Source organism: Calidris pugnax, unplaced genomic scaffold (genome assembly GCF_001431845.1).
Source record: "Calidris pugnax isolate Ruff unplaced genomic scaffold, ASM143184v1 scaffold246, whole genome shotgun sequence".
Lineage (NCBI taxonomy): Eukaryota > Metazoa > Chordata > Aves > Charadriiformes > Scolopacidae > Calidris > Calidris pugnax.
In genome coordinates, this window is record NW_015090989.1 from 3,420,619 (window position 1) to 3,431,905 (window position 11,287).

The 11,287-nt window shown below is 52.9% G+C and overlaps 1 protein-coding gene across 6 annotated transcripts in view; it reads right to left on the minus strand.

The window, feature by feature from the left end:
* The window catches only part of BCOR (BCL6 corepressor), a 40,056-nt gene extending 31,318 nt beyond the window's left edge, over positions 1 to 8,738 (minus strand). For 3 of the 6 annotated variants that reach the window (XM_014954064.1, XM_014954062.1, XM_014954060.1), the window contains exons 1-5: positions 8,591 to 8,738; positions 6,961 to 7,039; positions 3,235 to 6,081; positions 2,380 to 2,433; positions 1,640 to 1,823 (exon numbers count right to left, since the gene is read on the minus strand). In XM_014954064.1, coding sequence (XP_014809550.1) covers positions 1,640 to 1,823; positions 2,380 to 2,433; positions 3,235 to 6,081; positions 6,961 to 7,039; positions 8,591 to 8,676 — 3,250 coding nt within the window. In that variant the 5' untranslated portion in view covers positions 8,677 to 8,738. The remainder of the gene's footprint in view (positions 1 to 1,639; positions 1,824 to 2,379; positions 2,434 to 3,234; positions 6,082 to 6,960; positions 7,040 to 8,590) is intronic. The other 3 variants (XM_014954066.1, XM_014954063.1, XM_014954061.1) reach the window with 1 other exon arrangement.
* Positions 8,739 to 11,287: the final 2,549 nt, after the last annotated feature.

An 11,287-nucleotide genomic window follows, 5' to 3' on the forward strand; every position in this document is an offset into this window, starting at 1 on the left:
CCACACCACTGGTCAGGCTCTCCCTCCCCTCCCCTGCACCCATCCCTGACCCCACAGACCACTCTCACTCCCCCTCTCTGCCCCCCCCAGACCCATCTCACTCTGCTGCCAGAGCAAGCTGGCAGGACCCCACTACTGCTGCTCTTTAAAGCTTCCCAGCACACCCAGGGTGGGCTTTAACGGAGGACATCACCAGGGCACCCTGAGCCTGCTGAGGAGGAAGGGGGGCTGCAAGGGGGAGAGCCAGGGTGGTAGCTCTCAGCTTTAGCACGGGGACTGCCAACTCAACACTGCCTTCCTCCCCAAAGCTCCCTCCGTAAGAGCTGTGAGAAGGGAAAAAACCCCTCAGCTTCCAGGGGCTCGGCCTCTCCCCATCCTGGTACCTTCTCCACTGCCACAATTAAAACTTTCCCTTGGTATTTTGCCAGGCCGATACTCGTTGAGGCCGTTATTTCAGTGACAGCAATACCACCGTAACTTGATTTAGGTGAGTAACCCAGCAAGTACGATTGACCGGCATGCTCTCTGCCAAAAGCATTAACCAAAGACCAGGACAATAATTCAAAGTTATTAAATTGCCCGAATGAAATTTTCTACTAGCCCTACTCATGAATCTCCACCTACAGAGGAGCACACTTACCCACCGAGTTACACAGATACACACACACACACACACGCACGGCACGATGCAATCTGCCCTGTTTCCTCTTGTTTTGCAATACTTTCAGCATAGCTTGCTTTTTTTTCCCTCAGTGGTTAAAAACAAAGTAGCAGCAGGAAGAACTGATCCATTCCTTAATTTTATAGGTAAAAGAAAAAAAAAGGTTGGGAAATTGATGGAAGCCAGATGCTTACCAAGAGTGTAAAAAAAAAAAAAAGAAGCAATTTTTCTTGCATACAGCGAAAAAACCAACTAAAATTATTTAAGCTTGTCATGCTTTTAGGACAGTGCTTCTAACACACACTTTCCATAGTCCTCTGACACCTTGCTGCAGCATAGAGGGAACAGCCAGGCCCACCGGCCCCATGGGGAATTTTACAGCCCCCCACCTGCCTGGGAGGACCTGAGCTGGCCACCCGCACACCCCCTCCCCAGCCACTGCAGCAAGAAGTCACTCAGGGGAACCAGTTTCTTGGGGTTTGGAGTTTTACAGCCAGCCTTTACAGATAAGCCAGCCTGGCAGGCGCTGTCCTTCCCTGCTCCCCATCACCCTTCTGCCCTCCATCCTTGCTTTGCCTGGGAGCTGCAATCTCGGCGTTTCCCAGCACTACAGCACCTTCAGGAAGCTGAACTCTTTGTTGCCTCTCCCTCTTCCCCCATCTCCTTTCTGCGTTTAAAACACAACCTTAGACCTTCGCTTCCGCTGGTTGACGTGGTACCTCACGGATTAAACAGACTCACAGCGACTTTGGTGACAGTTAACCATCTCCCCAAAAGCAGGTATGAATGAGCAGAACCCGTACAACCCCGAAGCAAGCACGGAGAGCAACAGGCAGCAGAGCCTGAAGCATCAGTGACTTTATCCAGCAACACCCCAAGAACACAAAGCGATTGCGCTGCCCGCCCCGGCTGTGCCACACGCCGCGGCGGCACACAGACACGTGAACGCGCTTCGGAAAGCCATCTGAATTCGCTTACATCTGTCATTGTCATTTTGGTCAGCAATGGCATCTTCCAGAGCGACAGACTTTGGCTTCTTTTCACTGTTTCCTTTCAAGTTTTCCCAGTCTGCCTGGCTGAATCTGCAGACCTCTGAGTCTTTGGTAGCTGTTTGGCCTTCTCTCTCTTTCATCTCCAACTCTGAGAAGCGCATCATTGCACGCTAGAAAGAGAATTGATATGAAAAAAAAAAAAAAAAAAAAAAAAAATTCCTTCAAACATCAAGAAGCAAACTGTTAGCACTCAAAAAAAAAAAAAATTGAAAAAAAAAAAAAAAAAAAAAAAAAAAAAAGTCTTGCGATAAAAGCTACTTCATTTACCTTACCTTTATATGAAAGCATTTCCAAAGGAAAATCTGCTCAAAACCAAGGTTTGAGACAGATAGCTAGGGCAGCAGTTTTAACACACCTGGCTTGTAAAGCAGTGTTCTAGCATCTATATGCAAATAGCCACACAATTCTTTCATATATAAGCATATATATATATATATATGTAAGATATATATAAACGTATATTGTATATAAAACAAAAACATTCTGTTTTGGAGGTAAAAAGAGACAAAAACAAAAAGAAGAAAAACAAAACAAAACAAAACAACACAAAACCGTACAATGAATAAAGACGACCATGGCCCACAAACTTCCCTTTGTGTATTTGGAAATGAAATTTAACTCAAAGGTTTATGTAAGAGTCTAGTAATAAAAATTTGAAGAACTGACCTCACAGTAAGCAGCAGGTAGACATAAAATACTGTCCTCTTGTAATCCTTCCATCTATGTAATTAAAATGGGCACTCAATGGATCATTTAGATAATTTCATCCATTTTTATAAGCATAAACCAATTCTTTTCTTAACAATGCAAAACGATTTGGCTTAACTCATCCCTTCATTAAAAGCAAAACACCTTAAGGATATTCCTACGCAATTATCTTTGTCTCTCATCCCTCAGCATCAACCTGGATGCCGCTCCTACTCTTCCCTACGCGTTGGCTTGGCGCAAACAGTGCCTGCGACCCGCTAACCGCGCGGCTGCGACTCCTCTCCATCCAGCGGCACGCTTGGCATACTAATCACAACTTCTGGGGGCGCTTTTTGCGAGCTGGCACTACAGGCCAGCCGAGGAAATCACAGCCATCGCCTAGCGCCAAGGTAACATGCAATGCCTGTCCGACTCCCCTCCGCCACTGCCCGAACATTTCACACGTACATTAACATTGTTGGTTTCTTGTTTTTTGTTTGGTTTTTTTTTATCGGATCTTAGCAAAAGCCCTTTAAAAGCTTACCAAGCGCGTGCACACGTACAAGCCATACATACTACTCTCTACATCGCCTCGCTCTCTCTAGCAGGCTTACTTTGCTACTTAACACCGTTTTTGGCGAGTACGCCCCAACGAAAAAAAAATTAAAAAATAAAATAATAAACCAAAAAAACCAATCCTGATCTCCCCGCCTGCGAGGCTTCTCTCAAACTTTAAAACTCGACTGCGACTCGCAACAGAGAAATAACGACCAAAAAAAAAAACAAAAACCAAAAACCAAGCGCGGCGGCCGTTAGGACCGCGGGGGGACTCACCTGCAAGGCCCGCTGCTCCCGGCTGAGCTGGCTGGAGTCCGCGTACAGCTCGGTGGTCACGCACTTGAAGCGGTCACCTACGTAACCAGCGGAGTTGGCGATCCTCTTGGCCAGCTTGGAGGGCTTGGGCTTCAGGATTTTGCCGTCGGCGGACTCCGCCTCCTCGGCCCCGTCCTTGGCGTAGCTCTGGGTGGCGTCGATGCCGGGCGGCGCGGTCCCCAGGCAGAAGGGCTTCGCCTCCTCCTGCACCTTGCCGAAAGCCAGCGCCGGAGCATCGCCCTCGTGAGCACCTTCCAAGAAAGCGGGAGAAGGCTGGACCGCCGCCGCTCGCTCTTTCGGCTGGCTCACGGACAAATCTTCCTTCCGCAAGCCGAACACCGCTGAACCCGGAGCTTGCTTGAAATTGTAGGCGTCGTGGAGATCGTTACTTCTTGCGAACTCCTCTCTCATTACGATAAAATCTCTGTGCTGCGACGCCTGCTCTGCCTTGTGCTTGGTAGGGTCATTAGCCTGATTACCGCTTTCCGCAGCGAAGCCGCCTTTTGCCACGTTTGCTTCGCTTTTAGCCTCTTGCTCATCGCGGAGAAGATCCGGGAAGAGGTGCTTGTCGCTTTTGGCCGAGTTTTTACCGTGGCCGGAGCTCTGGTGCAACTTCACGCTCTTATCACCGGGTACTTCGAAATGCATCTTCCCACCGCTCTCCAGCAGCTCCGGACACCGGCCCCTCAGCGCCGGGTCCTCGTAGCGGACCCTCTCGTGCGACCGCGACCTCCTTTCCGCCTTCTCCTCCTTGGTGATCTCCAAAGCCGAGTGCTGCAGCAGCATGGGGTGCACCATCCCCATCCCCAGGGCGTCCTGGTAGGTCATGAACTCCCCCCGCCCCGCCGGCAGGCTGTAGGGGAGGCCGGGCTTGGGAGCCAGGTGGCCAGGGTAGAGGCTACCGTTGGGCAACAAGACGGGGTGGGGGTACACGTGTCCCTTGCCGTGGAGGGAGAGAGGGCTGATGGCTATCCCCTCCGGCACCGGGTACGGGAGGTAACTCCTGGGGTAGGGCAGCGGCGGGGAGCGAAACGCCTCGTTGGGGGGCAGAAAGATGGGGCTGGAGGCCAGGGCGGTCTCGGTGGCCTTGAAGTTGGCTTCCTGGGCACAGGATTTGGCCACCTTGCCGCCATGCTTGGCGGGGGTGGCGACGGGCTGCCCCACGTGCTGGATGACGGAGGCGGTGCTCTCCGCCGAGCTCCTGGCCGTCTTGGGGCAATCCACGTTGGCGTTGGGAGCCGGCGAAGCCGAGGCCGGCCGCCCCCCCGCCGACACCGCCCCCGAGACGCTGCCCACCACGGCCTCGGCGCCACCCCCCATCCTGGGGCAGGAGGAGCTGCGCTGCTGCGGGATCACCCAGTCCAGCGCCTTGTTCTTCAGGGGGACGCTCTTCCCGCTCTCCTCACCGGGGCTGGGGCCGGGGACGATCCAGGAGGAGGGTGCCGTGCTGATGATTTCGGGCCTGTAGATGGGGCAGCCGTTCCCAGGAGACAGGGTGTCTTTCTGAACCACCTCACCCCCCGGCAGGTGCGTCCCCCCTCCCGCCCGGCCATGCACCAGCACCGTCGGCGCGGCCTTCTTGCCATGGTCCGACTTGCCGGCGGTCTCCGCGTCAACGACTTTGGCCGACAGGTCCAGGGGTTTGTCGGTGACGTCTTTGGTGGGGGTCTGCTTCTCCAGGAGCGGGGGGGACCGGCTGTCCTTCCGCTCGTGGCCGGCCTTGCGCGCGTGGGGGGCAGCGGGCGGGGGGGCGTCCCCGGCGTCGCTGCCCTTGGGGAGCTTCCCGTTGGAGAGGCGGGGAGGGGGGAACTCCCCCCCCACGCTCACGTAGGGCTTGGGGAGGGTGACGGCGGCGGCGGAGGAAGGAGAGGTGGTGATCCTGGGGAAGTGTTTGTGGAAGTCGGCGTAGGCGTCCCCCACCTGGGCGGGCAGGGGGAGGCGGGGGGACGGCCGGGGCGAGTGGGGCAGCAGGAGCGCGGGGTCGGCCGGGATGTTGGCGGCGGGGGCCGGCTTGGCAGCGGGGACCCGGGGCTGCTTGCTGCTCTGGATGTGGGGGTAGGCGTGCGCGTCCACGGGGTTGCCGGGGCTGACACCCATCTTCCACGACAAGCTCTTCTCCGGACAGTGCACCAAAGGCGGGATGGCCGGCGAGGCCGAAGCCGTGGAGAGCCTCATGGGCGACGCCGCCAGCGAGGAGGGGATGTGGGGGGCCACGTAGTGGGAAGGAGGCAGGTATAAAAAACGTTCGCCATTCGTACATACGGGCGAGTAAGCCAGGTGCTGCGGCAAGCTGTAGGTGGACTGCTGAGGTAGCAATGCCTTGTACATGTTCAACGAATACTTATTTGGTGAGTCAAGGAAAGGGTATATGGTGGGCGTCGCGCCCTCCATGTAGGGGTTTACCCAGGGGAGCCTTAGGTAACTAGCACCATTGACACCGAGGGGACTCTGCTTGTCACCTGCAGCTCGGTCCAAACCCAGCGTCTCTCCCGGCGGGACAGAGTTTTTTTGTATTCCAGGTGGCGTTTTGTATATAGCACTGAAGCCGTTCGGGGCTTTCCCAGAGACAGCTGCGTTCTCGACCGCTTCGGGGGGATTAGACTTAAACTGTATCTCTGGGTTTCTCTCAGGAGTAAATCCGAGCCCGGCTATCGAACTCGTAGCATCCCGCGATTTCTCCGAGCCGAGTCCGCACAAGCTGGAATAGACAATACTACTGGGGACTCTGAGTCCTTCTCGCATGAGTCCAGACCTGTCCATGCTCAGAGCTGCCAGACTGTCAATGCGATGTGCTGTAGTCGCATCCACCTTTACAGAACAAGAAGTACGTTACTTTCACATTTCGCTACAATGAACTACCGCTCAAGCTACAGACACGGTCAGCATTTGGAAGAGAAAACATACAGAGACTGGTCGCACTGGAGACCAGGAGAACAGGAACCTACGGAGCAATATGCATCACCACAAACATCAATACAAATCTCTCCGCACCCAAAATCCATTGGCTGGAAACAAAGGCGTGAAGACCCATAGCCCAAGCAGCCAGAGGTGGCCCGGAGACAATGCTCGGTGGCATCGCTCCCACGCAGCCATGTGCTCCTCAGCCCCAGCCCCGCCAGAGCAAGAGGATGTGGGCTGGCGGCGGGGAGCGTGGGAAGGGAAGGATGGAGAGCTTCTCCTCCTCCAGGACCTCTCCCTTCACCACAGCTCTGCTCCAGAGCTCATCACCCCAACACGATTCACGGGGCGAGGCGGTGTCTGAGGACGCAGCATGGAGAAAAGTCCCCTGCTGAACTTCTTCTCCACTCGCTGCTCCCCACATAGGCTCAAAGGAGGAGAAAACCACCAACTCTGCCAAAACGTTGATGTACTTAATTGCTGAGGTGAACTACTCCCGTCAGACATGCAGGTATGCTGCATGACATTATTCATAACAGAGCAAAAGTAAGACTATGATGTCATACAACAACACAACACCACAAAGCGTCAAGAGATTAAGGAGATAAATAAACAAAGTCTATTTCACCCTTTCACAGAAACAACTCCTATGTGCCCAAGCCCAGCCGGAGGTAGTTTAATCATTTCTCCAAATGGATCATGTAATCATATAATAACACCCGGGGGTGGAGACAGGGTGGGGGAGACAGGCGCGGGTTCAGCTACAGCACGAAACTATAAACTTCTTACCACACTGTGATTCAGGTGATTTTCTTCCCTCAACTCCAGTCTGCTTTTCGGTGCATCGCCATCATTAACGGGAATTTTCCTATTAAGAAACCAAAGCTTACTATTTGAAAAAATCCTGCGCATCTCAGATCAGTGCAAGATTATATCACGCCCTTATTTTGATTCTCCCTAGAGAAGTCCCATACGGTACCGCATTTATTCTCCCCCACATCACAGCGAGTACTTCAGAGAGCAAAGGCCATTTGAAAACACATATAAAGGGTTTTGACAGCAAGAACACACCAAGCACACCTCGGAGCAGCCTCTTCTAATGCAAGTGATTTTTGTCAAGGTCTTCTCTTTTGCCTCCTGCCCTTCTCTTTTTGCAAGGAGAAAATACCCCATTTTAAACATACCCTGCTCATGTACCACCCATAAACACTGCCGAGGAGAAAATTAAAACACACATGCTAATATCATATGAACGTCAGCTGTTCCATGCTAAAGAGGGAGCTGCACATCTGTGCCATACCAGTGTTGCAGCACTGGGACTTGTTATCACAGAAAGCACCAATAAAGAATATACCTTAGTGCCAAATTTCAAATCCCAGGGATAAAAATCGCTGACATGCAGCAGAAGGAAAGTTTCAGCATTACCCAAAAGAACTCATTTCAATCAAAACGCTTAAAGGTACATCATCACCTTAAAAGAGAAATGTGATTTTAATGTATTTGTTTATTCATTTTTAAAAGTCACCTTTCCTGTAAGTGGCACGTAATATCATTACCCCTGAATAACCAGGGGGGAAAGAGGGGAGGGAGGGTGAGGCAGAGTGAGACGTTTGGCTGTTTTCCTCTGCTTCATGTTTGCCAATAGTTTTTTCCCTGCAAAGACCAAAAACTTTCTCTCCAACTTCTGGGAGGCTTTTCACACAACAGTGAGAACACGGGCTCAGAGGGAAGACAGAGAAGCAGTAAAACCGCATGGAATTGGCACAGGGAACCACAGGCATACTTGCAGTTTTTGTTCGGCATCCTTCAGCTTTTTCTAAAAAGCTGGGGTTTAAGGGAAGAGGACACCGGCCAGTGCCCACGCCACCCCAATGAAAATGATTAAAGACTATCATTTTAATTGTCGAATGAATGATATTCAGTAGGGGAAAAAAAAAAAAAAGGTGGGGAGGAAGAGGAATTTGCTTGTGGGAAGGCCGCTGCTCCTATTTCCCAGGACAAGCTGCTGGTCCAAAGGCAGGGAAGGCCCAGCCGCGGGCAGGAGCCCCTCCGCCGCACGGAGCCACGGGGAGAACGCGTGCACTGCTTAGTTTAATTCCCCTTCACAAATACGAAATAATAAATTAATTGTAAAAGCGCGTTTAAAGGCTGCTTTGGGGAGTAATCTCTTTAAAGGGCGTCCCCGCTTCACTGACCCAGGTTGCCTGTTAAATAGTAAATCAGCGGCTGCTCTACCGCTCTCAGGCACGTCGTGTTTCCCCCCCCCCCTCCTCCCCTTCCAGCTCCCCCTCTGAGCTGGGCTGATCTCGATGCAAGGCAGCAGCTATCTGCTCCGGCATTAGGGAAGCGAGCGAACTCCGAGACCTCAACGCTGCAGAATTACAGTGTGGTTTAACTTGCCAGAAGCTTAAATATTTACCTGTCTTCATTAATTCCACACATGCGGACCCTTTCATTGCTCATCCAGCTATGAACGTTGCCATACAGGGGAGTTGCAGAAAGCATGACGTCTTCTTAAAAATCACCGCTTCTCTTCACGGTTTTATATTCTATTAAAAACAAAAAAAAAAAAAAAAAAAAAAAAAAAAAAAAAAAAAAAAAAGTTGAGCAGATTTGTCTAGGAGGAAGTGCAAACATCACGGCGGAGCAGCCAGCCTCCCTCCGGGTAATTAATAATGAATGCAGGATTGGTGCGGGGAGTGAGCTGCCTACGTTAACCGCTAAGGGAGATACCCTGCAATAAAGGAGCAAATTGAGGGCATTTATAGGTCAGAGGAGATGGATCTTTTCCCCAGCGCACATCCAGAAAATTAAGAATCATTCCAGGCTATCGACAAATAAAAAAAAAAAAAGTTTCTCCGCTGCATTTCATTTGGACAAGAAACGACTCGGCTGGCCAGGCGCACACCAGTGCCCAAACCTTCCATCTCACACAGGCTGAACCCCAGAGGGAGACCTCACGGGATGGGGGAGAACGTGCAAAACTACCCACAAAACTAAAACAAAAGCCCTTGGATGGAGGAACGCTTGGGAGCAGGAGTTCATGGCAAGAAGAGCCCCACAGCATGCGCGTGTTAGGGACACTGATTGCTGATACAGCCTTCCCGCAAGGACCTAAAACCGAAGAGACGCCGCTACGGAAGGGACCTAAATAAAAACCTCCTCCTTCAGCGTCTGCACATGACTAACTTGGAGAAAGGGGTTAAAAATAGTAAGCGGGTTGGCGAGCTCCCCACCCCTTGATTTGATTAAGCACCGAGCCCTGGTGGCTTCTGCATGGGAGCTGCTGCTGCGTGTGCTTTCAGTAATTCAATGATGCCTGCTCACTCCAGGGAAAGAAATCATTAGCGAGCTCGCTGGAGAAGTATTAGCAGCGCGAGAGGATGGGCGCTGTGTGCAGCCGGGGAGGCAGGTGAAAAAAAGGTAACCACATCCTCACGTCCAGCGGAGGAGGACGAGGAGGGTTGGGGGACACCCCGTCTTTTTCCTCCCCTCCGTCCGCCTCGCCTCAACGCCACCTCCGCTGGCATTAAATCCTAGTTTGCTGCATGAGCGAAGTGTCAGGACAAGCTGCGTTTTATTAACAGGATTATCGCGGCGCATGATTTATTCCAGTGCAAGATTTTAATTGCTCTTCGGAGGTTGAGTCGTTTCTTTTGACTGAGCTTCAGCCTGCATCCTGCTGCTAAATGCTGGGTTAATAAGTAGGGGGAGCCTTTAATGCACAGGATATCCCTCAGCTCTTCCTCTCTCACAAAAATAGAAGCCTTTAAGCGGGAGGCATGATACTCCTTTTACACACACACACACACGCACACGCACACACAAGCCAGTAACGGGCGATTGACCACTGGGAGTTTAATGCCTAACGTCTCCCAAAGCATCCATGCTTCCCCAGCAAACTCATTTCCCTTTGTCAGGCTACAAAATATGCAAATGATCACTTTGGCATTTAATGGGGAAGAAGCCCAGATTGGGCCTTTAACACAATACTTCACACACGTTCAGAGAGGTTTTAAGAACTGAAACGGCAGGAAAGCCTTGTTCCCCAACACTTTCTTCTCCCCTCAGAGAGGCCTTTTGTGCAAAACTCCACGTCTGGAACAAATGTATATTAATGAAACGGCGTGTTGACCCTCCTCTCTCCAGAACGGTTAGCTCTCCCTAATGAAGTCCGCAAAAAAAAAAAAAAATCGCTGCGAGGAAACAAAAATCCACGGAGATTAGATACCGCGCTATCAGTCAAAAGGAGTTATTTCGCTGGAAAAGGCGGTTTCTGGACAGATTTACTGGTTTCCAGATGCGCCGCTCATAATGTTTTCAATAGAGGCGGCGGCAGCACGAGGGGAGTGATTTAGGGTTTTACAGAAGGTTAAGGAGCCCCCTCCGGGGCGCGCTGCCTCCCCCCGGGGGGACGGACGCCGGGCTCGGAGGAGAGAGGGCTCCGGTGGCCCCACTTGCCCGCTTTTCCTTTCGGGGGGCAGGCGAGGCCAACCCCCCCCCACGCCTGCGCCCGCCCGGTTTCCTCGCTGGAAGTGTACGGTGAAGATAAGGCGCCGGTGCCCGAAGGAAGAGCCCCGTCCGTCCCCTGACGGGTGCCGATAGCGAAAGGCTGAAGCCGCAGGGAGGGCCCCAGAGCTTCCCCAGCTGCAGCCGGCAATCCGGAGGGCCCCAGCGCCACGGGAGAAGGGCAAAGCCCGCCGGGGTGCAGGGGGATGCCCACCCCGGGGTGGGTCAGAGACATTCCCCCCCCCCCGAGGGTGCTGCCAGCCCCCCTTCCCCAAGGCCACCCCCTCGGCGCTCGCCGCCCCCGGGTGCGCAGCTCTAATCACCGCCCTGATGAACTTCTTGTGAACTGTTTGAAAGTGGAGGTCTGCTGAACGAGCAGCGGCGCCACTGCCAGCCATAATTTCATTGCAACCAGCAGCAGACTTTTAACTCTTCGCACGCCCCTTCCTTCCTTCCTTTTCCCTCCTTCCTTCCTTCCTTCTCTCCTTCCTTCCCTCCCCTCTCTCTCCCCACCAGCGGCCGCACGTCGGGGCTGCCGGCTCGCAGGGGACTCCGCCGAACACCCCGCCGCTGCGGGGACGGGAACGGAGCGCGGGGGGGGGGGGGG